This window comes from Amblyomma maculatum, chromosome 9 (assembly GCF_055883805.1).
Source record: "Amblyomma maculatum isolate TAMU_Amacu chromosome 9, ASM5588380v1, whole genome shotgun sequence".
Lineage (NCBI taxonomy): Eukaryota > Metazoa > Arthropoda > Arachnida > Ixodida > Ixodidae > Amblyomma > Amblyomma maculatum.
This window is the reverse complement of record NC_139352.1, coordinates 67,984,892-68,012,864: the sequence shown is the minus strand read 5'-3', so window position 1 is coordinate 68,012,864 and position 27,973 is coordinate 67,984,892. Positions and strand designations below refer to the sequence as shown.

General features: G+C 45.3%; 1 protein-coding gene, 1 long non-coding RNA gene and 1 other non-coding gene across 3 annotated transcripts in view; 2 read left to right on the top strand and 1 right to left on the bottom strand.

The window, feature by feature from the left end:
- LOC146179297 (uncharacterized) overlaps positions 1–27,973 on the top strand; it is a 625,697-nt gene that overhangs the window by 157,686 nt on the left and 440,038 nt on the right. The window lies entirely within an intron of this gene.
- Positions 7,577–14,718, bottom strand: LOC146179301 (uncharacterized). The gene is made up of 3 exons (XM_084578955.1): positions 14,224–14,718; positions 13,025–13,172; positions 7,577–9,985 (listed from the first exon to the last, which is right to left on the bottom strand). Exons 1-3 carry the CDS (start codon positions 14,318–14,320, stop codon positions 9,754–9,756), a joined length of 477 nt encoding a protein of 158 aa, XP_084435081.1. The 5' UTR covers positions 14,321–14,718; the 3' UTR covers positions 7,577–9,753.
- TRNAE-CUC (transfer RNA glutamic acid (anticodon CUC)) lies at positions 20,681–20,752 on the top strand. The gene has a single exon. It is a non-coding gene; the product is annotated as a tRNA-Glu (tRNA).

The window sequence follows — 27,973 nt, the reverse complement described above, 5'->3', positions numbered from 1 at the left end:
CCCCACGTCTAAATTGTTCTGAGCATTATGAAAACTTAGAACACTGCATGTTTTCCTGCCCTGTTGCAATACAGTCACCTCACTTTCCACACCCTCCTCCCAGGCTTGGTTAGCCTCTGACCAGCTGAAGGAAAAGTTGGCCTTGGTGACTCTGGCTCAGGACATTCTCGGCGCTTAATAATGCTTTGAATAAAGTTGTTTCGTCCTCCACCTCCAGTGTTTCCTGTTGCTCTGGGAACACGTCATATAATTCACACCACCCAACAGACGCGAGCTCCTGTGACGCGGGATGGTGCCTAACTAGACCACATTATACTTTCCTTCAGCGCCTAACCCCTTGTCTCTAAAAGGCGAAATATCGCTGAAAATGTAGTACCAGGGATGTCTGAAGCAGATTATGGTGACAGCACATCTTAAATTTGTGTGGTACTGTAACAGCCCGTTAACTTCCCTAACCAAGTTTTCTATTCTTTGAACTTCATACAGAGCACGAGTAACGCCGGGAATTAAGAGCGCTACCCTCCGGTTAAAGCTTCCAGCTCCGCACAGCTGTTTCAATATATATGCTTATCTAAAATTAGTCAATTAACGGAAGTAGTCCACGACCTCGCATTAAATATTGATAACTGCAGCCAAACTGACATCATTTTACTCGATTTCGCTAAAGCATTTGACTGCGTGTGTCATTCAAAACTAATCGCAAAGTTGTGGGGCTTCCATTGGCGATAGCGAAATATTGGCTTGGATAGAGGACTTTTTGCATCAACGGTCACAATTCATATTCTACCACCACGTGCAATCCAGATCGGTAGCAGTCACATCCGCAGTTCCTCAATGCTCTGTTCTAGGACCCCTGTTATTTCTTATCTTTATTAACGATATTACTGCCAATATTAATTGTAAGATCAAACTCTTTGCTGACGACTGTATACTATACAGAGAAATAAGAAGCCACGAAGATTATGTCTTTCTTAACAGGTCATTAGAAAAAATTGCTGAATGGTGCAATAAGTGGCAGATGACAATCAACACAAAGAAATCCGTAGCAATGGCAGTAACCAGGAAAAAACAGCCTTCTAATTTCGTGTATAAAATGAATGAAATTCCACTTGCCTTTGTAAACAAGCGTAAATATTTAGGTGTCACACTGACTTCAGATCTTAGATGGAGAGAGCACATTAGTAACATCACTGCTACAGAATTGCGCAAGTTATTTTTTCTTAGAAGATGTATTCGCCTAGCCCCTGCACAAACTAAACATTTATGTTATAAGACTTTTATTAGACCAGTACTAGAATATGCTAACACCGTTTGGTTCCCCCAGTCTCTTACTAACATTTCGAGGCTTGAAAAAATACAGCGTAAAGCACTAAGATTCATTTATAACAAATACAAGCGAACAGATTCACCAACCGAACTAGCTGTAATATCCGGGCTCGAAACGCTATCAGCAAGAGGAAAGTTGGCGCGATTAAAATTCTTATATCAGCTACTACATAACGCCTTTAACATCGACTTATCACAGTATGTTTCATTATCACATAAGCGAGAGTTAAGAAACCACCACGCGTTCACGCTAACCGAATTTTCATGTCACAGTGATGCATTTAAACATTCTTTCTTCCCGTTGGCAACAAGCGAATGGAATTGCCTGTACTCATTTGTTACTAACGATGATTCATTTTTAAGTTTTTGTTCCAAACTACAGGCCACGGTGTGAGCTGAGATTATTCGGTTACAAATTTCGCTTTCTTTTTTTCGTTCGCTTGTTTAACACAGTCGAAAACCTGTTATCCCATTGTTTAGTTTTTGAACTTGTATGAGTTCTTTATTTGTGAACTGTTCGCGCGAATTTGATAACATACTTTCAGTTTTTTGTGCTTTAAGAATTGCCTAATACTGTACTTTTGTAGAGCTGCTTTGATTTTTGTCATCATCATTTTGTCAATATTATGAATGTAATGCCCACCTGCTATGGTCTCAACTAGAGACTGGCAGTATTGCAAATAAATAAATATCCTTAATGTCGAAACCTGGGCTAATTAGCGTACGTGTACGTCGCTTAATTGAAGCGCTACAACGGTGCATACAACTTGAATATAGCTATTTCTCGTACCGAAAGAGTAAGTCGTTTGATTCGCTAGACGTTACCAAGACCCGAAATATTTAAGAGAACCAGAGCGACAGATAACACAAAGAAAACCGCATTATAGGACCAAGAAGGTTAACTTAGTTGATATTAGGAACTACAAAATCTCTGCTCAGACCTTTAACCGCGCAGGACGTAGATGGGGACACGACACCAAGTCACAATAAGCGTTAAAACAGACCGTGCAATGAAGGCACCGGCGTAAACGTGGATGATTCATCGGAAGCCTTTAAACGCGATAAGAACCGGTAAAATCAATCTAGCACTAATCAGTACCAAAAAACAGCGCTTTAAATTGCTGCGCTGCTTATGCAACTGGAAAACGGAACACTTGATCAAAACCTTCGATATTATTGGTGGGATCAAAAGGCTAATGACGCTTCTTCAATCCACGGCGCTTGAAACCTCGCCTCAAGACGGCAGCTGACATTCCTTCAACCGCAATTTATCTCACAAGGAGCAGAATTACGCCCCTTCTCCCCTGCCGTTTACTTCTCAACAACCGTAAAGGAAAAGAGATACATTCGACAATGCGTACATCAGTACTGCCGGAACAGATTTCGGTAAGAGCATACATGCGCACGCGCGAACGCGCATTGTTTCTGGTGGTAGACGGTGGACGCGCGATGAACCTTGTCGACCACTGCGGCTCTCCCATAAATACTCGCACGCATGCCACCCCTCGCCACTCACTCGCTCGTTCACTTGGGCCGCGTGCACAACGAAGCCGATGCAATCATCGCGAGGGCAGAGTGTAGACGTAGCAGCATCGACCGCGGCGCGCAAAAAAAACGCGAGCGCGAACTTTGCGAGCGTGACCACGATAGGACGACGACGCATAGCGCTCGCACACACCGCGGAAGGCGTTACACACGAACGAACAATGGTCAAAGCTTTACGACTTCCTACACGCTCAGGTCGTGACTGGGCCCCAAACTATCAGCCGAAGCAGCAGCAGCAGCAGCCGTTCACCAGCATAGAGAACACCTGAAGCAGGGTTATAGAAGACAATCGGACCGAGCGGACGGCTCCATCGCTTCTCCGTGCCTTATCCCTCTTCCCCACTCACTCCTCCTCCCATGTTGCTGCCGTTCCGCCATTCTTATTGCGCGGATGCAGACTGGCATTCGGTTGAGCTATATTCAGCGTGGCCGTTGTTCTGAATGGTCCAATATGTTCTCTCTCTGGAAATATCTCTGCCTGTATCGGCAATCGCGCCGTTCGCCGCCATTCTTCAAAGTGACGGGCTACGTCTGCAGGGTCGCAGGTCTGGATAACCAGAGCTTCGTGCCAGATTGGAAGCATCCGGGCCAGAGACTAGTATGTGAAAGTGTGCTTCAGAATTATTCGGAAGAGTCATGCGCCAGAGCTGGTTATCTGAAATTTACCACGAAGTAATGAAAGCTAGCCTAACTGATGCCCGCCAACAAATTATAACAGCAGTGAATGTTTCTGTAACTGGGAATAATGATTGCACCAAATCTCACATTAATACCAATTGATATCTAACTTCCCATATGACTTCATATGACACACCTGTTTTTTTTTTTTTTTTTTCGTTTTTTTTTTTTTTTTTTTTTTTTTTGCAGAACTTTTGCGTTTACGCTGACATATGTCATCTCCTCATCTGCCATGCCTGATCGACTTCTGCTGCTAAATCACGAACGATCCAATGTTGTTTGCGTGCAATTGATTCGGGCAGATTTTCGGTACCTGACCCTTGTAATTAATGCGTATCTCAAGCTTGCCATCCATAGATTGTGTGCTAAGCAGGAAAATGTCTTTGGCTACTAATATTTGAGGGAAATTTAAAAGGATGAGCTCCTCGCCCATATCACCTGGTAGCTATCCTGCTTATGTTAGTAGGTTGAGCGGCTACCACGGCTAAGCGACATTCCCAGATTCATGCGCCGGACAAAGATGTATTTTCTTCAACTGCCGGTATTTGAGAAACCCGGAACCTTCATTTTTAATTTCACAGAAGTGGTCAGGTGCATGTTAACTGTACTTATTCCGCAGCTACAACCGCATTAACCACGGGACAAGATGCGAAACTATATGTCAAACCTTTCGAGGTCAATTACATGTAAAAGGTTGGAAGAGAATAGACACCTATATATAAGCGCCAAGCTCCAAGCATGGTTCCTCGTCTTCTGATACTCTTTAGCCGTTCCTGGGCTGATGAACCATGCTTGGGCTTTCAAACTGTACGGCTTACTTTCTTGAGCAGGCTATCAATGTTCATTCTACGATATCTGCCATTCAGTTCAATAAACACTTTTCAGTACAGCGCTGTCAAGCCTCGTACCTGGTGCAATGAAATTAGAGTGTTATACGAAAGCTAAACTGGCCCTTGCGGAGGTTTTTTTTCTATTAACGACCTATTAGTTTCGAGCATTTTCGAAAACAGAAATCGCACAGTACGCCGGCGTCAAGCGGTTCGCCTCTATCGAAACGTGCCCGCCGCTGCTAAGCTCGAACCCACGTCCTCTTGGCCAGAAGTCGAGTGCCCTCACCCCAGGGCCGCCACGGCGGGGTCGCTACGGAGCGTATGGGCCACATAACCCACCGTCCTGCCTTTGGTACGCAAAAGTACCGTCAGGAAACAGTTCTCATGCCAAATGGGATATCTGACCCTCAGAGTAAACATTCATTATTTGACCACTAATTGCAATATTAATTACAGTGGAAGTTAACATATATGCTCGATATAAATGAAGCCTATTGAAAAGTTGGGACTGGCAAAACTACCTCGGGCTTATTTGCAATGTCAGTTTATTTTGTATATAGTTCTACTTCCTTCTTACACTGCCACTATAGGAAAGTAAGCCAAAGCCTAGTGAACGAAGGTGCATGATTGCCTTCTCTAATTATGCAAGGCACTTTTACATATATGCGCATATTTATTAAAAAAATATATAAAAGCGTTTGCTTTATTTCATGACCTGTCCAGCGGAATAGTCTGATAGTCTGCACGCAGTTACAAACCTGCAAAGGGAACTGTTTGTACACGGTAGTGCCTATGCCAGAACTAACCGTGCCGGCTGCGTGGTTTCCTTCTCACCTACATAAAGGAGAGCTTGTGCCACTCTCCCATGCTTTTAATATCTCCAATGAGAGCTCTCGTACTGACCATATCATGAAGGACTAGTGTTCGAGGAAGCCGCAAAGGCAGCATTGTAAGAGTAATACCGGTTTCCATTGGGCGAACAGGAGCAAGAGCAACGAGCAGCCAGAGCAGCGCGCGAAAGCACTGGGGACGCGCGTTCTCGTCTCCCCAATGGAACATTCACGCTGCTCGGAGAGCAGCGTACCAAGGCGGAGCGCGTGACGTCAGGCGTCATGTGATCAAACTTTTCCCGCGCTTGCGTTATCCGTATCTGACGGCCGAACGCTCCCGCTGCCGTCTTCCGCAATTTTTCTCGACTGGCCTGCCCGGGTTCCAGGCGAATGTCAAAAAGGTCACGTGACTTCATCCGTTCTCCCTGTACTCCGCCGCTGGCGACGGAGCACCGAGGACTGCGCTCGGCTGCTCCCGGGACCCCAAAAGCGCGCCTCCTCTGCCAATGGAACACAACGCTACTGCTCCTGTTCGACCACTGGTAGGCGCTGAAACTCGCGAGAGCACTTTTAGTGCAGCTACAGCCTACAGTCCGTATAACCAAGATCTCTCCAGAAGACTTGTCGTTGACGGTCTATAAACTTTATACACAGAGACCTGCACACCGGCTATTGACTGCAAAAACTACAAGGAAGAGAAGAACCCCCGGTCTGGGACTAGGGTCGTAAACCTGAGTTAACCCGCTCCTGCTGTGTTGCTTTTATATCCTCTTCGTGATACCGCACAACGCCAGCCAGCAGATGCTCTCGCCGCCTTCCTTTCTGGAATGAATGGTCGATGGGGAGGCGGGGCGTCGCCATGTTCGCGAGGCGTGCAAAATGGACGACGTGCGCAAGAGAACAATGACCGCCTCCACTTCCTCCTCGCCCCCCTCCGCCGCAGCTCCGCACGTGTGACGCGTGCGCCAGGCTTTTTGTGCGGGCTCGGAATCCTTATGGAAATTGAATTAGCGAGGCTTTATCCCCCAGCCATCGTGGCCAGACTACGGCGGGGAGAAGACTCCGTAGACTGGAAGGAACGGTCCGGGATTAATTTCGACTCGCACTCGGGGGGTTGTTCTGTAGCGCACGTCGAAATTTCGGTGCGTCATCGTTTTTGCATCAAAATAGGACCGCTTAAAAGGGAGACATCTAATAACAGCCAGGATGCTATAGCCTGCAAAGCGGTGCTTAGATCTGTAACCAGAATGCCCACAAACCACATTAGTTCTGAAAGTGCAAGCGGCGACGTACATGCTACTAGTTCGGCCGTCCTCTCTCGCACGTATACTTGTGTATGCACTGCATGGAAAATAAATAAGGGTGAGTCGAAGGATTTAAGTTTGTCTGAGGAGAAGTGTGTCTACATAATGACTAAAATACCGCACACGTTAACCCAGCAGAAGGTATAGTCACGTTTACGCAAATGGAACTGCCGGCTATTCTACTCAGTTATCGTCTGTGAGAGATTAGAGTAATCTCTGATCATGGCAACATAACGTTTTAAGTTATAAAACGTTTGCGCGGATTGTTAACGCCCTTGTTACATATTGAATTTTACTCGGCATACATGGTTGCAATTTTCGCATATTTGTTACTCAAAATGCCTTCGCAGTTTAGTTGAATCTGTTATCTCTCTCTCTCTCTCTCTCCATGCCCCCGCCTCTCTGCTCTGCAAGCCAGAAATGGGCGTTATGGTTAAAAAAATGCACCTTGACACGGAAAACCCGGGATAAAAAATTAAATAGGCTTTTTTGTCTTGCATAATATATGTTACACGAAAGTTCAGAAAGAACCCATTTCCGCCGGCACCGAAGCAGCAGCTGATTTCTTTTAGCGATGGGCGCGAATGAAATTCAGGATGCCTCTTTTTCTTCTTTTACATACGACTGTTTATCTAAAAGCCACCGTTTAAAGTTACCCTACTGAACAATTAAAAGTTCTACGTGCAAATAACCTCACACAATCTCATCAAATCACATACACTCTCATACGGTGCACATCATTATCATAAAATATCTTCCATAATTTATGTTAATGTTGAAGAAACTATGAGATCTTACGCAATTATATGCGACCTGTATGTAATTTTTTATGTGAATTGAGTGAGACTGCGTGAGAAAATGTGAGGTTATTGCCTCATACAATTTTTTCAGTAGGGTAGTTACGCCTGTTGGTAGTCTGAAGTTTATGTTTCCCTCGCCAGGAATGGTGGTCTGTCTTCCTCTCCAAGGTTGCCAGCAGACTCATTTTTCCTGCGCCTCGCTCGGTGGGGACTCGTAAACAGCAGAAGCGCGAAGGAGGACATTTCATGAGAAAGCTTGCGCGTTCAGGGTTTGAAGTGACTTTATTTCGTTCCTAGCAGTCATCGCATATATACAAGAGTATGTTATCGGCAGCGAAAGTCGAGTATCGTGAGGCACGTATACAATAGGCACGTTGAGTTTTTCCATACGAGGATAAGAACAGAATCCACGCTATCGAAATTGTGAATGTCACTTCGATGTCTATCATCGCAAATGCGCAAGTATCAGTGTTGTACCCTCAGTCTGTACAAGCTAGAACATGTAAAAGGAAGACTCAGAAGAGCTTTTCTCAAAAACAACCTTAGCGAAAAAACCGTATGAGCCACAATAACCTCATACAAATTTATCATACTGAACTCATGCTAAACTCATACAAATCTCATACAATCTCATATATTTCTCATATGTTTAATGATATTTGTATGAGATGATATGAGATTGATATGAGTTTAGTGTGAGAAGTCTGTATGGAGGTTATTGTGAATCAGGGTTTTTTCACTAGGGAAGGTCTTCGAAAACACTTCAAATAAAACACAGCACAAATATATGCATCGTATTCAAGGCTGAATTTATAGGCGCTAGTACTGAAGGAGCCTGAAAAAAAAAATGAAATCATCATAAAAATAGCAGTAAACAATATTTATCCATGCACCCAACAATGGCAATAACTATTTAGTTTTCGTTTTTCATTCTTCAAGGAGCCGCTCTAGTAGCAGAAAAAAGATCGCTGCAGAACCGCTAAGTAGAACACTATTACGAAAACATACACTGATGACCAGATATTAATGACTTTTACAATCGGTATAGAAAATAGCGGTCATGTGAGTATATTGTGTTCATGAAGTGCTCTTGAAGAATATCATCTGATTTCTAATGATAGTATATCCTTTTGATTTCATGAGCATTAATAAAAGAAAAAATACCCTGAGGGAGAGCGTTTCAAACCTGTTTTCTCCATGTATCTGCATAAAACATTCCGTCTAAAGGTAAATACTGTACTACGAAAAATAAGGTTCATCAAGTACTTCGGGGAAATATATGTAGCCTGTGGCCGTTCAAGTAGTTCTCAAACTATGTTAGGCTTAAGCACTTACGCGTCACAAACGCACGTGGTACAGACGCATTGGCACACACATAACGATAGCACACCGGTATCAGCGGTACGAGGAGATCAGGGTAAAGTGACCGAAATGTTGAGCCCAGTGTAGCATAAGCCATGGTCCGAAAAGCGTTTTTGTTGCGCAACAGGGGAGTTTTAGCGAAGCGCATCTGCACTAGAGATCCATTGGGAGAACCCATATAGTGACGCTTGTCTCTGCCAGCGGTCGCTCTACGCCTGCGGGAATGTCTGCATGCGGATTTCACAGCATATGGGTTGTCACTCCAAGCAGCCAGAGTTGGAAGCTCATCACAAGGATGCGCTTAGCTGAAACTCATTAACAGTAGTATAGTCATGCAGGAGACCTGCCGCCCGCAACCCCCACTGCGCACGACAATGACGTCATGCGAGCTCTCGTGAGTACACTCCACAAATAGTCACTAACCCCATCACAACCAACAGCTGCATCGATGGTACGCGAGAGAGCCACCTACTTGGTCACCTACCACATGCTTGTGGTGGTTTCCGGCTTTGTGAAAGCGATCTGTCTGGGGACGCGTCACGCACAAAAGACAGCGTTAAACCGCGGGAGACAAGTTGCAACGAAAGATCACACACAAAATGAAGCAAAAAGACAAACGCAGCACCTGTGCAAGAGCTTCATCTGCGCATACGTATGTCGCGCCTCATCTGTAGTACAGGGTGCGCCACCACCTGTTATGGCAGTTTCTAGCTTTGTCAAAAAAGATGTCTGTTGACTTGTGACACACAGATGGCAGCAATAAGGCAAATTTCAACAAAATAATGGCAGCAAAACACAAAAAGAGCGAAGGCCACTCTTTTTCCGTGGCCGCGGGGGAACGCGTAATGCAGCGGACATGTATATGGCTTCCACCAACGCCACTCACTCTGGACGCCATGTTGGTGAACCAGGAGTGTACGGCACCAGTCTGAGTCTTCTGAGCTGCTTTTCGGCACCTGCACCTGAAAATAATTTTGCGGAAGGTACATGCCCATGGTACATCATCATGGCGTATCTGACGCCACGGGAAAGCAGTCTACATAGCGCGGAGCAGCTATAAAGTTCGGAGACTGCGTCATCACAAAAGCAGGGAGAAGGCCAGCACGGCGGCGGAGACGCAGATGACGGCCAGGCTGGAAGCTGAGGGCGCGACGGCCGAGCTGCACTTGCGGCTGTCAAACTTGTGGCACGCGCTGCGCACGTGCTTCTGCGTCGTGGACTCGAGGAACTTGAGCGCGTACTTGCCTGCCCCGTCGCCACAGCTGTGCCGCACGTTCTTCATGTAGCAATCCAGGTAGCTCGAGTACTTGCTGCGGCGGAACAAAGGAATCGTCATCATCATCAGCCGGACTATACCCACTGCAGGGCGAAGGCCTCTCCCATATTTCTCCACTTAACCCGGTTCTGTGCTAGCTGCATCCACTTGACCCCTGCGAACTTCTTAATCTCATCCGCCCACCTAACTTTCTGCCGCCCCCTGCTACGCTTTCCTTCCCTTGGAATCCAGTTTATTACCCTAAGCGACCATCGGTTATCCTCTCTTCGCACTACATGTCCTGCCCATGTCCATTTCTTCTTCTTAATGTCCACTAGAATGTCAGTAACTTGAGTTATTTCTCTGACCCACTCTGCACGCTTCCTATCTCTTAATGTTACCCCTACCATTTTTCGTTCCATGTTTATAATAATGGTAAACTCTCCGGAAGCTGCAGGGGCTGGATCGTGGACAAGCGCTGCATCCCTTGCACCCGTCCTTGTGGCACCGATTGTGCCTGGAACGCAGCCGTAAGCTTGAAAAGAAAGCCCTCAATTGCTATTCCCAGAAATAGAAACTTTTCGAAGTAATTCGACACCAGCCGAATTCAGACCTCGCACCCTTTTGATGGCAATGCGCCGTCGCTCATGTGGTGCATACGGAATCTGAATCGTGAAATTCTTCAAAAGCTCTGCCGGTTGCTGAGCTTGCCACTGGCTGCCAGTAATAGAAACTGTCGCTGTCGCTTTACGAAGGTCACCTTTCAAACACTTCCGTCTGTACCTAGACAAAAAATTAACAATCTAAACAAATTATAAGCTCAATAATTTTGATGCCAGTGGCTTGTCTGATATAGTCCAATACGAAAAACTGGTTTCCTCCACACGCCGCGTGAGTACGCTAGCCCATAGATATAGTAACTGATGTTTCCTAAAGCTGTATCTTATACATACTGGCACCAGTCGCTGACAGCAAGGATTGCAAGCATTTAATTGCGCATGAAACAGATTTTCTTCATTCCTCACAAAGTAACTGCCCCGTCAAGTGGTTAAAAAATGTTACACTAAAGGATGATCATCAAGTTAAATCAGTCATTATATCCTCTCACGGGCGAAATTCGCACTGCAAACTGTCATAGCCACGGCCAAAGGCTTTCCAATGCGAACCTTGGTTAAACGCTAAAATAGCGCGAGAAAATGAGACCCACAAAGAAAGAGAGACAAAGTAACAGCTACACCGCTCGCACTGTCATTTGTCGTTCCTCGTCGCCCTCGGAATTTACCGCGATGCGTTTTGCTGTGAACAACCGATCAATATTTATCGAGGTTTTAATTACCTTACGTATCCTCCCCTTTAACATAGGATTTGCATTCGACCGCACTGTTCAAACACTGCCGTGAATAGAAAATTCAATTACGTAGTTTTATGTTTTCTGACCCACTGTGTGTTTCATACGCGCATGTGGATATTACTATAACCCGTTGCAATCATCATCATCATCATCATCAGCCTGATTATACCCACTGCAGGGCGAAGGCCTCTCCCATATTTCTCCACTTAACCCGGTTCTGTGCTAGCTGCATCCACTTGACCCCTGCGAACTTCTTAATCTCATCCGCCCACCTAACTTTCTGCCGCCCCCTGCTACGCTTTCCTTCCCTTGGAATCCAGTTTGTTACCCTCAGCGACCATCGGTTATCCTCTCTTCGCACTACATGTCCTGCCCATGTCCATTTCTTCTTAATTTCCACTAGAATGTCGGTAACTTGAGTTATTTCTCTGACCCACTCTGCACGCTTTTTATCTCTTAATGTTACCCCTATCATTTTTCGTTCCATAGCCCTCTGGGTGAGCAAAAATGGCTGTGAGCAAACCTCAACCCTAGGCGCAATAAATCACGCCCTTATATAAAAGCCGCTTGAGTACATTCAATGCATAGAAGTTTGACAGGAAATGCGTGCTGCTTGCCGCGGTATCATAACTCCGGTGGCTTTTTCAACATTCTGAGTTTATGATTACATTAAATTCCTCAGTGTGTCCTGACTCCAGCACAAAAAAAAAGTAAAACTATTTTCAAAAAGAAAAACAGTAAATCGAAACCGAAACTGCTTTCATGGCAACAAATGACGTTTCCGGTGAAGAAACGATGACGTCACATACAGTATTGGAAAAACACTCGCATGCGCGTTGAATGATGGGAATAAAATATGGAAATCATCACGCAGTACATAAAACGCCTTAAATAACCTAATACAGGCCTCAAAATTTCATGACCACTCCGGGATTGGGCAATAACGCGGGTATAATGTTTGTGACGCCGCAAATGCAGTGTTGCCCGCAGAAATCGCCTCAGTTGAAGCCACAGAAATTTCAGATTTTAAAATCGTGTTGTGCGCTTATGAATTATCGCACGGCACCCAAACATGGCAGAATGCGTCAAGGTGGTGAGGAAAACCTACAGTAAAATTTTTACCAGAATATTCCAGTACCGAAAAACCTCCGGAGTTGCCTTTTAAGAACGGTACCGCGCGTGGCCGCATGGTGGTGGCACCGAGCGTGGCTGTGATTTTTTATGTTTTCTTCTGAAGAATTTGAAATAAGATACTGTGGATACAAAATGTTTCCCTGTAATGATAACAATCACTCGTTTACCGCGCTTGTCGTCAACATTAGACGGCTGGTAAGGCGGCCTCCTTCAGGGCGCCTTTTGACAACAGCGGGAGCAGCTGTCTAGGTTTTTTTTTTTCTTTTTTTTTTAAAGAGATAAAAGCTCATTGTTTCGGAAAGGATCACAAATATCAAGACTGGTGCAGTATGGGAGCAAGAAATACGCCTTCTGGAGCATACTAGGTGGCTTGCCGAAATGCACCTTGTTTAGCAGGGAAAGCTTATTTATAGCTCTTAACGATTGGTCACAAGAGCGTTGCCAATGCCTCTCTAGCAGCTGGCACTTCTACTTTGTTCCGAAAAACACGCTGGGAAGTTCAGTTCGCCCAATAATCGAGAGGATTTGATATTTTTCTGCCGGCGAAGGCGGAAACATATGGCACCAACTGTTCCGCCAAGGAGCTCTTTTGAAGCGTGAAAAACCCACCAGCAGAGGCCCTTCTTTTCCCTATCCGACTTGTGCTTAGGATCGCCGCCGAACACCTGTTCCAACGCAGTAAACTCCGTCTTCTTCTTCCCGCAAGCGCCGCTGACGTCAGCCAGCTTCTGGAAGCAGCCGATGTACTTGATCATCCCTGCGAATGTGGTCACAAGAGCACTTTACAAGAAGCATGGTACCGGGAGAGATGAAACGCTCCAAGACGTCACTCGCGAGCCAAGAGCGTGCAAAACAGGGTTGAGTATACAGGAAATGACCTTGATGTACAATTCCGTCATGCCGGTTACTCAGCGCAACTCTATTCAATTATTGTTTGAAGTAGAAATTAATTAGCTGACTCCTGATTATATTGGCGTTTTTATGCAGCTAAGCTCGTGTTTATTGCCGAGAAAAAAAAAACGATTTCAAAAACCTTCCCATGACCCGATTGCAACTCGATACGTCCACACCGAGAAGGACGATTTGTCATTGCGTTGGAATAATTAAATCGGAAGTAGCGAAACCTCGGTAAACCGTGTCGAAAAACTCGCTGTCCAGGTTTCCAGACACGTATATGACTTGCGAAATCGGCCAGTAGAGGCTAGACCTGTAGTTTCGTACTTCAAAAACACTACCGCATACTATCTTCCTCTCTGCTGTCTGTTATCTAGGTTTTCGTTGAGAGTAGGATGCGAGCGATAATAGACGCGCTCAAATTGCCAATCTATTCATCAGCATAATTGTGTGATCTCGACCCCAAGCTGAAATTTGTCGCGCACTACATGCAAGACCACTTTGTCTGAAAGGTCAACTTTTGCTTAGGGCTCGGACGAGCTTATTGGCTTGACAAGTAATACCAAAAGAAAGTGTTGTGACCATTATACTTCGAGTTCTGAACCGACAGCAACAAAACAAATGAATAATGAACGACCCTTCTCCTCTCAGGCATGGAATATTCCATGCCGGAGAGCCCACGCCCCATTGAGATTGCCCGGTAAACATTACACTCGGCGCATCTTACGTACAGCAATATTTACTTTCAGAGGAACACGTGTCCGATACATGCGCAATGGCACTCTGCATGCTCGCACGATTTCGAGCGTGATCACCTGTGACGGCGTTACAAGCACAGAAGGGAAGCAACGCGCCTGGTGGGCGTGGCCCAACTAAATGGTGCAAGGCAATAAGCCGTGAACTTGGCTACTCACCACTGCTATCGGCTGCCGCGTCACGTGGAAGGCACAGCAACAACATGGCGGCCAACACAACCAGCGTCAAAGACACAGCCATTGGTTTCGAAGGCATGGTTTCCTACCGCGAACGCTCGAAACCCAGCAGCACACGCGCACACACTGCACAAGCGGCAACGGAGCGCTCAACCGAAGAGCTGCCTCGAAATAGAACGCGCTCCGCAAACCTACACCTCGCCGCTCCCGCACGACACGGAGAAGTTCGTTATGGCGGCAAAACGGTGACAGTGGGCGGCGGCGGCAACGGAGCCGCGGTTGAAATGCTTGCGCTGTGAAGAAACGCAGAGTTGGTTTCGGTTTCGCAACTACGCTAACACTATTCGCGCACTCCTGTTGCTTGGCTGGTTGTTGCCAGATGCTTGCAGAGCGGATAAAACAACGTCGCAACGGCCTCAATCAACGACGCCGGCACTGGGTCAACGCAACAAACGCACTCGCCCACTGCTGCGAGGGCGCCGATGAAGGAAGGCCTTGAGCGCGCCACTCGCTCCTTGTTGGGAAACGGCGGAGTACCGATGATAAAAGCAGAGTAGGGCACCACGAAGATGCGCGCGCGGTTGCTGGATCGAGCGGAATACCACTATATTTGAAGAGCGCGGTACGTGGATTGGCGGGAAGGTGAAGCTGTGCCGCAACCGTACCCTAGAGTGGAGTGGAGTAGGGAATCCTTTTTGCTCGGTGGGCGTTGGGCAGGCTGAGGGTCGTTGGGAAACCACCCGAATCCACGCTCCGCTGTATCTTCGATTAGTCTCTCCCCCTTCTTGCCTTGCTTTTTCTTTCCTCCCCGGCACCGTGCCGCCGGCGAGAAACCTTGTGAGCACTGAGAACTGCTGCAGAGAACCGGTGAAGACCGACCCACACGTGACCTGCCCGCGACGCTTGGCCTGGTTAAGTTTCCTGCTTGCCTTTACTGCACGCACGCCCTTGGCGAGATACAGAATAAAAGCAAAGAAAAAACTGGATCAGGCTAACTGCGAGATTCAGAGCGAGAAGCAAGGTTAAGTGCGCATAATGTCACATGAGAGGAGGAATTGCGGAGGAAAAAGTAAAGAAAGCCATATGGTCGAGAAGCCATTTCTTCACAAACGTTGCGCGCCAATTTTGGTGCAAATGAAAATGGCATAACAGATAACATAACATATACATGTCAATTTGATACACGAGTCGGATATTAGAAAAAAATCCAAGAACGAACAAAACGTACTAGTGTTGGAGAAAACCATGGCAGAAAGCACGCTAATACGTAAAGCAAACTGGAAATAAAAATACAGGAAATGATCTTCGAGCCACTTTTCAAATTCAATATATTGTAATGTGTATATATGTAAACGATCAAGCAAGGTCCGGCTTTTCTATGTGATCATTGCTCACACAAGATCAAAGATGATTGAGTGGGGAAGTGACATAGCAGTTTGGATGTTGAAATTGACAGTTTCTTAGGGAATCCAAAATAAGATACAAAAATGTACAGCGAGAGGCCCCATGACGCAAAACGTACAGCAGGTGGGACTTCCCATGAAAATAAATTTCTATCGGCAACTAACGAATAATTCTTATGTACACAAATTATATTACTAAACTACAAAGAAATTAAATAGCAAGATAGGTAGTGCGAGATACATTACTGGCAGAGTAAATACAAAACGACAGGAAAACGTACAATAAGATACTCTCGGATGCCGTAATACATGGGATAAATAACATGAAAACTGCATATTAAGAAGGAAATCTTTTAAATTGAATTTCAAAAAAAGAAACTGTATTAGCTTGCTTGGTGTCCAAAATCACAGAATTCCAAAATGATGTGTAAAAAAAAAAATGAAGGCATTGTTTCCCGTAGTTCTGACTTTAGGTAATAGAAATATATTACCCAGCGCGAGCCATGTGACGCTGTAGTTTATGATCGTGTCGGGGCGAAAAATGCTTAGCGGGAGCGGACGATGAAGAATCTCAAGAAGAATAGAATACCGATATTATAAAAATAAAGGGCCGAGATGGATACAACGTTTAAATCCGTGAACAGAATGCGCAAGGGTGACTCGAGGGGAACAGGTTATGATGCGTATGGCTTGATTTTGGTGTTTTATTACGACCCGGCCAAAACCTGAATATGATAGGCGCTACCTCAGGATGAAATGACATAGTTTCATTGGCTGCATGTGGACGAATGCGTAGTACAGAGATAATGATGTTTGGATTGGGAATTTCCTTGCAAGTTTCCGCTACGATGATGGAATTTTCGGTAAGGGCCAATAACAACACCCAGAAACGGAACTCGGTCGTGCGACAAGGTGGCAGTGGAATTTAATTTAGTGATGTGATAGGCAGTAACTTCTGAGGGGGATGGAAAATCTGAAAGCAAGTGTTATTAACATTGACAGCCAGGCGTATGGCACCAGTGTTCAAGAAAATTAAGGTCATTTTGCAGGTTATATACGAGCTGGTCAATGGCATGGTGCGGCGATATCATGGTAGAGGCATCTTCGTATATATAATATACTGTTGCAATGCCTAAAACAAGATAATCGTTATGATGTAGAGTAGAAACGATATAGAGCCTGGAAAAGAACACTGTGGGACCCCTTTTTTTACCAGAGCTGTGATATTTGTATGGTTATTAACATAGACTGTGTGTCCTAGGTCACGAAGAAAGCTCTTCAAGAGCATTAGTAGATGCCCAATGATTCCGCATGATTCGAGTTTCTGAAACTTGTGATCGATGGAATCAAATGCGTTACTGAAATTTATGAATACTGCTTGAGAATGTTTCTTTATCAATAGCCAGCATATACTGCAATCTATGAGAGCAGCGATCGCAGTATCGTAGATAGGTCGCGCCGAAAGTAGTGTTGAATATCTGTCAGTATGTTAATTTTTTTTTTTTCAATATTCCATACATTCACAACCTTATTTCAAATAATTTTTTTAAAATTTTGTTTATATAAGGTGACAATTGCTCAATAATTATTTGGCACAGATGGATAGCATCTTGTTTGTAAATTGTAAATTGTTTGTAAAGTTTGTAAATGTGGGTGAGAAACGGTGAAAGCAATAATGATCGGATAATGTTCACATGCTTTCCAGTGGATGTTGACAACGCCAGCACAGGCCATCTTTAAATGAGCAATTACGGATAAAATATCTTCTTGGAAAATAGACGTAACAAAGAAGGAATGAGCGCAGCGCTCTAGAAAAGGTGTGCACAACGAAGAGGAAGGATAATTAGATGAGTTGGAAAAATTATTTGCTAATGCTATTACCTCGGGTTCGGATAAAATAACACTATCGTGAAAAATAGATTTAACAACATTGGGTGACGTGCCACTGTTCAGAAATTCATCAAGGAACTGCTATTTTTGTTTATAATTATTAATACGCCTGTGTAACTGGTTTTGATAATAACTTTGTTTAGCTTTCTTTAGAAGCGATGTTAGTAAACAAAAAAACCTTACGCACCGCCATTTACTATGCCAATTGAATTGCTGGCCTTTAGTTTTGATATACTACTGGTTTTTTTTTTTCTTTTTTTTTTTAGAAAATCTAAGAGAGCGGTAGTTATGCATGGGTAAAGGGGGGGGGGGGGGGGGAGGGATATCATATTCTCGCGTGGATTACCGAAGCGATGAGTATTTTTTTGATTGCTGATATACTAATTATGTTGATATAGTAATGGATATGTAGCAATTCAGCATGTCTTTTGTTGGGTGATTAAATTTAAAGACAGAGAGGTAAATGTTCGCCAAGAAAGAGAGCTATCCCAAGCCTATCTACCGTTTGTAGAGTAGAGCAATTCTCCGCTCAGCTCACGTATATAAGGCTTGCGTTCGATGATCGCAGCGACTTCTGTTGAAAAGTATCAGCATAAAAACACTGTGGCCTGAATGTTCAGCTAAACGGAGTTTGGAGTAAGGCATTAGCAGTAGGTGGTTTGTGGGGTTTAACGTCCCAAAGCGACTCAGGCTATGAGAGACGCCGTAGTGGAGAACTCCGGAAATTTCGACCACCTGGGGTTCTTTAACGTGCACTGAAGGCATTAACAGTAGCAGTTGCAGTAGCAGTAGCAGTAGCAGTAGCAGTAGCAGTAGCAGTAGTGGTTGGTGGTTTGTGGGGTTTAACGTCCCAAAGCGACTCTGGGTGTGAGAGACGGCGTAGTGGAGGACTCCGGAAATTTCGACCACCTGGGGTTCTTTAACCTGCACTGACATCGCACAGCACATGGACGCCTCTGTTTCGTCTCCATCGAAACGCAGCCGCCGAGGCCGGGATTCGATCTCGCTTCCTTGGACACAGTAGTCGAGCCCCGTAACCACTGCGCCACCGCAGTAGTTACGCAGTAGTAGTAGTAGCAGCAGCAGTAATGGTAGTAGTAGCAGTGGTAGTGGTGGTAGTAATAGTAGTGATAGTAGTTGTAGTAGTAGCAGTGGTAGTGGTGGTAGTAGTAGTAGTAGTAGTAGCAGCAGTGGTAGTGGTGGTAGTAATAGTAGTGATAGTAGTTGTAGTAGTAGCAGTGGTAGTGGGGGTAGTAGTTGTAGTAGTAGCAGTGGTAGTGGTGGTAGTAGTAGTAGTAGTAGTAGTAGTAGTAGTAGTAGTATAGTAGTTGTAGTAGTAGTAGTAGTAGTTGTTCTTGTTGTTGCAGCAGTAGTAGTAGTAGTGGTTGTTGTAGTAGTAGTAGTCGGCTCCACGTGCCGGATACTACTACTACTACTACTAGTAGTAGTAGTAGCAGCGGTGGTGGTGGTGGTGGTGGTAGTAGTAGTAGTAGTAGTAGCAGTAGTAGTGGTGGTAGTAGTAGCAGTGGTAGTGGTGGTAGTAGTAGTAGTGGCAGTGGTAGTGGTGGTAGGAATAATAGTAGTAATAGTAGTAGTAGAATTAATAGTAGTAGTAGTAGTAGTAGTGGCAGTGGTGGTAGGAATAGTAGTAGTAGTAGTAGTAGCAGTGTTAGTGTTGGTAGTAATAGCAGTAGTAGTGATAGTAGTAGTAGTAGTGGTACTAATAATAGTAGTAGTAGTAGTAGTAGGGGTAGTAGTAGTAGTAGGGGTAGTAGTAGTAGTAGTAGTAGTAGTAGTAGTAGTAGTAGTAGTAGTAGTAGTAGTAGTTGTTGTTGTTGTTGTTGTTGTTGTTGTTGTTGTTGTTGTTGTTGTTGTTGTTGTTGTTGTTGTTGTAGCAGTAGTATAGGTGGAAGTTAAACTGAAATCTCTGCCCGATTTCTCTCAGCAGTATGAAACAAATTGTAAGGTTACGCCCCGCTTATTCAGGAAATGTGATTATAACAAAATCGCGTCAAGCGCACGTACTACAACTATCTATAACTACAGTGAAGCGTTCTTGGAATTCAGTCAAACCAGAGCCGAGGCCGAGGGGCTGTAATATCGAGTACAAGTGCAATGCTCTGACGCATTCATTGGAGGGCGTTACACAGTTCGATCATCCGGTTATAAGAGCCGACTGTGGGATAAGAGTTGACACATGTGTCGGAACCACAGAGAGCATTTTGTTATCGGTAATTTTCCCGTGGATTTGCGCAATATATGCATCTTGATGCAATCATGTGATTCCACAAAAGGAAAGGATAATTTCCCGTGGTTTTGTGCAATATATGCATCTTGATTCAAGCATGTGATTCCACAAAAGGAAAGTTTATCAAGTGGCTGATCAATAATTCTCCGGTTCCTGCAAGAAAATCATTTTGGTTTCGTTTGGTTTATGGGGTTTAGCGCCCCAAAGGGACTCAGTCTATGGGAGACGCTGTAGTGGAGGGTTCCGAAAATGTCGACCACCTGGGGTTCTGCAACGTGCACTAACATCGCACAGCACACGGACGCCTTGCTTTCCGCTTCCATCGAAAACCGGCCGCCGCGGCTGGGTTTCCGTCCCGCATCCCTGGCCAGAGCAGTCGAACGCCCTAACCGCTGCACCATCACGGCTGTAGCTAAATTTGTACCATTCATACTACTACAGCTATTATTATTACTATTATTAGAACGTCGCCACGTCTGCCATGGCTTGACGACGGAAATTCTTCAATACCCATTTCATACTGCTGTCGTAAATTATGGGAACAAAAACATTTGCGCACGGTTTCCTAGGTTATATTGATATCAATGCTACCTGTATTAAAAGGTGCTCAATTTCACGAATTTATAAACTCTAGCCTACAGTACCTGAAACCTCCTCGGTTAACATTATTTATTTCGTTGGAGAGTGAAATTGGGACACCTCACTGGTCTGCTTACACCATCGCGGAGCGGGCCAAGGACAGATTTCTACATTAGCAGGCTATGATATAGCTTTCAAATGACCTCCCCTACGCACCCCCCCCCCCCCCCCCCACACACACACACATCACAACCAAAATAAGATATCGTACTCGTTTTGTTTTTGTATTTGTAGCGCCTAATTCTGACTTAACGTCGTCTCCGGCATGGTCTAGTGGTTAGGATACCTGGCTCTCACCCAGGAGGCCCGGGTTCGATTCCCGGTGTCGGAACAGGTTTTTTTTTTTTTTTTTTTTTTTTTTTTTTTTATACCTTTGCAGCCGCTATTATTGATAAGTCAGTGCTTGGTCCAACTACGTCCACTGAACGTCACAGTTCAGCACTATTTATAGTCAGGTAACCTATGTATCATGTGTTTGCCGCGGAAGCCTTCGTAGGAGAGGTTTTTGATATTTTACCCTCTTCCAACCTGATATTCTGTTGTTCCAGCGACATGCGATATATAATACGAGAGAATTTCCTTGCATGTCTTTTTTTTTTGCTTTTTTTTATCAGAGAAGGGGCGATACTCGAAGCATTCCCAGTGACTGGCCCAATAAGTCAGCTGTTTCTCATGCGTGGGATCCTTGGTGTGCTTTTTATTTTCGAGGGAAGGAGGGGGAGAGGGGGGGGGGGATCTAATGAAAGGACGCGGAAATAAACGCATTGCTTGCGTCACGGTACCGGCCATACGGCAAATAGCGTTCGAAAAATTCTGTCTGCTTTTGACTCAAACCACAGACGAATCCACCGATTTGAGTCCCCCAGTATTCCTTAAGTCTCATAGGCGTAGAAAGTGTCGGATGCGTAATGCAAACGCAACGCGGAAAGAGTAGGAGGTCAATGCAGGGCGTTCTATTGAGCTATGCCGTCCACGCCGGAATGAGATCGATAATGCAGCTCACGTGTCACGAACGTGCAGTGCTAACGCGAGAAAGCATCTGCTCTCTCTTCATTTAAGCTATCCACGTTTCACACCAAACAAGTACGTTTTCCGCGATGCGCTTTTGCAACGCGTTTCGTCAATCCGCAGCTTTCTAAAGGAGAGCCATAGGCAAAAAACGCCAAACAAAATTGCCGAATAATCAGAAGAGAACAGAGAGAGAGTAGGAAGAGGAAGAGAGAGAGGAGCAGTGGCAAGAGAGAAGGAAGAGGAGGAGGATATTGTGTTCGAAACGACGCATGCGCATCGGAGCTACCGTCTCCCGCCGGCAGCTTTTTTCGAGGTCACGGCCGCCCTCTGTCTGTATCCCGCAGACGAGGCAAGCCGACTCGCCTCCTCCCTCTTCATCTTCCTCCTCCTCTTTCTTTGTTTTCTTTCTCTCTCTTTCCTACTATTCCTCCGGCTATCCTCTTCCTTCCTTTCTTCTTGTTATTTTTTCGCTTACGTAATTCTGTCGTCGTATAGCGCTCTCTCTATCTCTTTCATTATGTCCTGGGTAGTCGTCTTTCATTTCCGTCGGTGCGTTCGACCTGCCTGCCACTCGGCCATTCGGTCTATCCGAGAGGGACCGGAAAAGCAAAGGAAAGCAGAGAAATATAACCGCTTGGATCGATTACGGAGAGTCATTTTAGTTTTTGTAGATAAGGCGCACTGCGCCTCGCACCTACTAGCTTTTCCGCTCGATCTGTATGATGTGTTTTATGAAGTCCAAGTTTCTATTTGCGGAATTCCGCTGCCTAAGCTCCTCCTTGCTGTGTTTTCTTTTTTTCTGAGCGCACGGGGCTTACGTCCCACAAGAGGCGCGTGCGTCCCGTGAACACCGAAATTCGGCGCGGTGTTGAATCCGTACTCGTGAAGGCGCTCCTTTCAGGCTTCATTTGAAATGCGATGCGGCAAATTGAAATCAGGGCAGACAGTGTAGAGGCGGGATTGCGGAATCCAGAAAGCATCCGGTCGGTAGTGAGAGCGAAGGCAGGAGGAATCCAGAAATCCCTCAATCGGAAATGAGTGCGAAGGTACGACAGGAGCTACTTCGCAACAGAATGAAGGGGGAAAAAATTATTCGACTCTTTCCCAACTTCGGCATGCGTCGTTTCGCAAGTTTACAAGTTCCAGTTAAGAGATGTGATCGCGGATGCTTTGCCGTCGTAATATATATATATTTCTATTACAGGAGTGGGTTCAAGGAAACAAAAATGTAAACTAGCAAACAGAGGACGATATCCGCTTTTTTGCCTGAAGATGAGACCAGTTGCTGCGGGATCGCGATTTCTGAGAATGGCAGTTCTATAGAAGAGGAATGATAGCTGAGTCTGATTTCTTTTATTTACTCGGTTAAATGATGCCTTTATCTATGACGCCTCGCATATCCTGTCAAGGTGTAGTTTTAGAAAGAAATAATATGTTCATAACTTTGACAGGCATCGAAGGGATGGACGTTTTACTATATATATAAAAAAAAAAAGCCCCAAGTCGTCATTTTGTAAGTTTCGTATGAAGGTGTAGCCACAATAATGAAAATAAGGATACCTGGATGGGAAATGAAGTAGGAAGTAGGAAAAGTAAGAAGTAGGAAAACGACGCACCTGCTGAGCGTGGTTGCAAGAAGCTCGTCACAAACCCCCGCCTTTAGGGTCAAAAGAGGCACGGGATCCCCTTTACAGTTACCCGTCGTCGCTCTGTGAGGCTTGAGAACACATTTAAAAGTTAGGCCGGTCAACCCGTGAAGTACGTGTGTCGGTGTGTGTGATTGAGGAATAAGTTCAAATAGGTCACTTTCTTTCACAAACGATTAAATGTTTATAAATAATAGCCCAAATTACACTGCATAATAGTGCAATGAAAAAAATAAAAACGCCACGACAAGGTATGGATAAAAGACTAGTTAAATGACAAGAGGAAAACCCGACAATGAACAAAACGCTGCGATAAAAAGAAGACTATACAGATAACAAAGCAAGTACTATTCTAGATATAATAAGTATGGTCAAAAGTCACATAGAAAACACAGCGTAAAATATTACTAAGTCAGGTAAAGGTTTACAAAAGCGAAAATAGTGTTCGATTGAACAACAGTCTGTGGCGAAATGGAATGGTCGAAGGCTGGGTTGTTCGGTAGCGGCGGCCGTACAGGTGGAGAGAACGATGCGTCGATTGCGGGCCCGAGGAAACACAAGCTTTTCCGGAGCGGCCGAGAGAGTGGCCCGGAAGTCTGAATCTTCCCAGAGCGCACTGGTGCGGACGTTCTGCGGTCGGTTATTTTATACACTCGGCTTGTGCGCAGCGCCTGCGTCAAGGACGGGAGGTCGCTGCCCCTGCCGACGTGTTGAATCCTGCTTTGAGGAGCGGCGGGGTCCCGTGAGTTTCGCTCTATATCTGAGGCAGAAGCTCCCGCAACTTCCGCCCGCTGTATAATAGGCGAGCCAGCTTGTGACAAATCGACACGAAGGAGCCTTCGTCAAATGTGTTATGGGAGTAATTCTCCTGTCCTGTGGAAGATGTTACATAGGGCAGACGGGGCGGTGCCATAATGACCGTTTAAGGGCGCATGCCCTAAACAGAGCACAAAAGCATAGGTTCGCGAATTTGGTTTAATTCGCACGTTCTGACTTGCAAGTGCGAGCCTCGCTTTAATGAGGCAAAGATTCTGGGCAGAAGCTCATGCACAAAAGCCAGAGTTTTGCTGGAGGCTTCACATTCACAAAAAAAAAATGAATCACTGTATTAGCGAAGCTTCAATTAATTTATACTCCTCAGAGCGCGCTTTCCTGGATAGCTATCTGTGAGAAATGTGACCGTCCTTTACGCGCGTGCACGTTTTTCTTTAGGTTTCTTCGGAGGTTGTTTTTGAGGCCCTTTCTCGGCTGCTTATCTTGTTACCTGTCTTTCAGCGATTGCTAGATATATCAGTAGATTTCCTTCTCTGTTAAGAAGGCTGCGGTTGCCCGACTGTCATGTGCGCATGCGATGTGTAGGCCTTGTTAACTACACGGAAAATAAAACCAGTTGTTAGTAGTGTTCGTGTTTGAGTCCCTGCCTCCGTCCTCGTCCTTTTGCGCTACCTTTCATTCTAAGATTAACTCTACGGTTCTACCGAACCAAGATGGCGACGATCGGTGACGGTGATGATGCCGTATGCCCTTTTGAAAGGACAACCACACAAATGGATTTGATCAAATAAAGGAAAATAAAAAATCCAAACACTAAAACAAAAACAAGCTTAACTAGAAAAACAGGTCCCAGAGTAGCTCTTTTTTTGCCGCGTGGAGCCTTCGAGCTGATAACGTACTATCACGTTTGTCCAGCCCGACACCTCGCAACATTAACTCTTACCCCTACTAGAGTGAAAACTGTGCCGCCATCTATGAGAGTTTGCATGGAGCTTCCTGACGATTCAGCTACCATGGGCTCCCAAAGCATCATGGGGCAAAGAGCTATCGGGTGCAGAACTACAACTTTTGGCCAAAAATAATGAAAAAATAAACGTTGTTCTACAATAAAAAATGTCTCAACATTAAGAATGGTGACTATAAATTGCAGCGAAATAGCATGTAAGTGTAAAATTTGTACAAAATAAGCAACGGTTCTGTCTCCTATTGGCTAAGTATTGAGTAGCACGGAAACTAATATTTCGCACCTATATAACAGGCACATTTATAAAGAAAGAACGTTGAATATATATATGATTGCTCAATCACTTTAGAAAGTTTTTAGTGGGGTTTCGGAAAACATAAACCTTTTATTGGTGTCGTTTCCTTTTGCGCTCTACGTTTGCGCCTCGAAATGACGGTGTGGAGGAGGAGGAGGAGGAGGAGGAGGAGGAGGAGGAGGAGGAGACATCTTAGTGAGAGGAAACGAGATGACGAGAGTGATTCATGTTGAAGCCAGCGTGGGCACGCATCCGACACGAAGTGTTTACTCTACGGGCAACGACGGGGGACAGCTCAGCGAGTAGAAGCAGCAGCAGGCTGAGAAGCAGACGACGATGCCCGCGGCACCGGAAGCCCGTCGTCGCAGTCGTCTGCTTTTGGTGGCGGCGGCAGCCAATCGCGACCCGTCCTCGCAGACGACGCTTATTATTACTTTGATATGGAAAAAATCTTTATCTTCTAACTGCGCTCTGCTTCATCAGCCGCCGCCACCGCGCTTTTGCATACGACAGCTAATATTTCGATATGCTGCCTCGAACAGCGCGGCCATTCGCATATTCGTGCCTAAACGACTACCGAGTTTTCATTTTCCTCTAAACTCGCGCTAAACCGTTCTATCATCTTGCTCAGTGTAGTGGGTGAAGTCTTCGCTTCCATAACTGACCATCTTTTCTGTGTCTGGTTTTCGCGAACTGCACACTTGCGCGTGGCGTATAAGAAACAGAACTCCGATATCGTTTTCCTTCAGGACCAACCTCATATCCTGCCGTTCGCTCTGTTTACTCAATCGAAGGCCTGTTATCTCAGACTCAGTGATACGCTGTAATCATGCACCTTCCTAAACTTCCAGTCGGAGGCATACTCCGAAATTTGGCGTTCTGACCAGTAAAAGGTTGGAAGCTTCCCAACGCTACCACGGAACACGACCAACGCGTCAGATTCCCAGTCGAACAAAGTGATGAAAAAGGACTGCTAAAAAATGACGAGGTGTTGACGTCAGCCGAAGCCAGTGCTGATAGACGGCTTCTTTTTTCGGAATTCAGCAATGATCCAGAATTGCACCCCTGGTAGTAATAATTTTCTCAGATGTATGAACAAGAAATTCTAAGGAAGAGTTATCAATGAGGCAGCCTTTTGTTGACTGAATATTCGCAGATATGTTGTTTTACTGTTTCATCCTCAACAGATGCGACATTCGGTTATTTGGTCGAACAAGTCTTGCATTAATATTTTTGCGGATTCTTGCAGATGGTTAATTAAGAACTCTATCTTATTTCGCTTTCCTACTGTCGGGCGAGTGCTACTGATTTCTGTTGATGATTTATCATCATTACCATTATTCCATAGTAGGAAAATGGCCCTGTCGCGGATCTATCAGAGAGAAACTGAACAAACGCAATAAAAGCTACATGCACCAGTCACTCGATGCAGTCAAGCGTTTGATAGAGAATATAACTGCATCACTTCTTGCTTGCTCCTTTTTTAACCGGATAAAAACTTAGTCTGGGTAACCTGTTAATAAGTTGCGCTCGTCAGTTCTTCTGTTTAATTGATTGGTTAACGCTGGTGGTTCAAGATACCCAGTTTCTTCCATTAATCAGACGGTGATGAAGACTTCATCGTCAAGTGTTCAAATGAACGTTGCATTACAGAGACGCAGCTATGTAACGCATCGCTCCGAGTTAACGTAATAACCGAGGTAATAGGGAAGGTTCTCAACTTCACGCTTTCCACCCACAAGTTGTCACATGTTACCCTGAGCAGTGTTATTCATTGTGTAGAACAGCGCGAAAAACACGACAGGGACGAACGAAGACAACAAGACGAGCGCTGTCTTGTTGTCTTCGTTCGTCCCTGTCGTGTTTTTCGCACAATGAATTAATTACCAACATGCCCAAGCTTCTGTTTTAACATTGTTATTCAATAGGCCTTGTTTCACGTCCTCAGCACATCGATAGAGTGGAAATGACGACCTCGGAACGACCCTCTCTTCAATCAATGCATGGCTTACCGCTCTCTTTATCACAAGACTTGGTATCCAGGCTTAAACTTGCGGAGGAATAACCGGAAAACATTTTTATAGAACTCGAGCTAGAAGATGAGAAGACGCAAACGTGATCGATGAAGTCGGTGATGACGAAGAAGTTTTTACGCAGCTGACTAAGGTGTGTGGTCGGGGCTCCATTTTGATGATTTTTTTTTTTCAATCTCCCAGGAGCTGCAGTTATATTAGCCTGTACCACCCGGAAGAGAGATCGAAACGCCAGTAGCAGAAACGCAGAATGAAGGGCTTGCGTTGCCCTATGTATTAACGATACTGCACCGACGCCGTCTCGTTCCTTTACCGGTTCGCGGTCACTAACAATAAATAGGGACAGAAAAGAAGCCATTTACGTGGCCTTCTGCAGACCGATGTGACCGAAATCATTATTGCGCACGGGTATAATTACTCGATTACTCGCAACCGAAGCTCATCTGCATATCTCGCTGTTGCTGTCGCTGTCTTTGTTATTGTTGTACAAACGAACTCATCGAGCCGCGAAACGAACACGCTCTGTATTGCGCTCTGCAAAAGGCTTGCACCGAACCACGAGCACGGAGACCGCTTGTGTCATTCGTTTGAATGGCGAATGAGCATTTCCTTCAAGTTCGTCGTTAAAAGCGGAATAAAAAAGCACAGGGAGAACGCATGGGCCTCAGTTCCGTAGCCTGCCGGGTGGGCGTGGCGCCGCCAATGGATGATGATTGCTGCCCAGAAGTAGTCCCGGCTAATCGGTCGTGTCATCCCACCACATGTGCGCATATTTGGCCATATCTGTTCCCCTGACGTCTATCCGCGAAGCCGTCCGTGCACGGCACGC

Bases quoted from the DNA above. Each gene is read 5' to 3' on its own strand.
- LOC146179301 (XM_084578955.1), bottom strand. From the start codon at position 14,320: ATGCCTTCGAAACCAATGGCTGTGTCTTTGACGCTGGTTGTGTTGGCC. The intron at 13,173-14,223 runs GTGAGTAGCCAA...CCACATTCGCAG, and splicing joins CGCGGCAGCCGATAGCAGTG to GGATGATCAAGTACATCGGC. The intron at 9,986-13,024 runs GTGGGTTTTTCA...GTTCCGCCGCAG, and splicing joins GAAAAGAAGGGCCTCTGCTG to CAAGTACTCGAGCTACCTGG.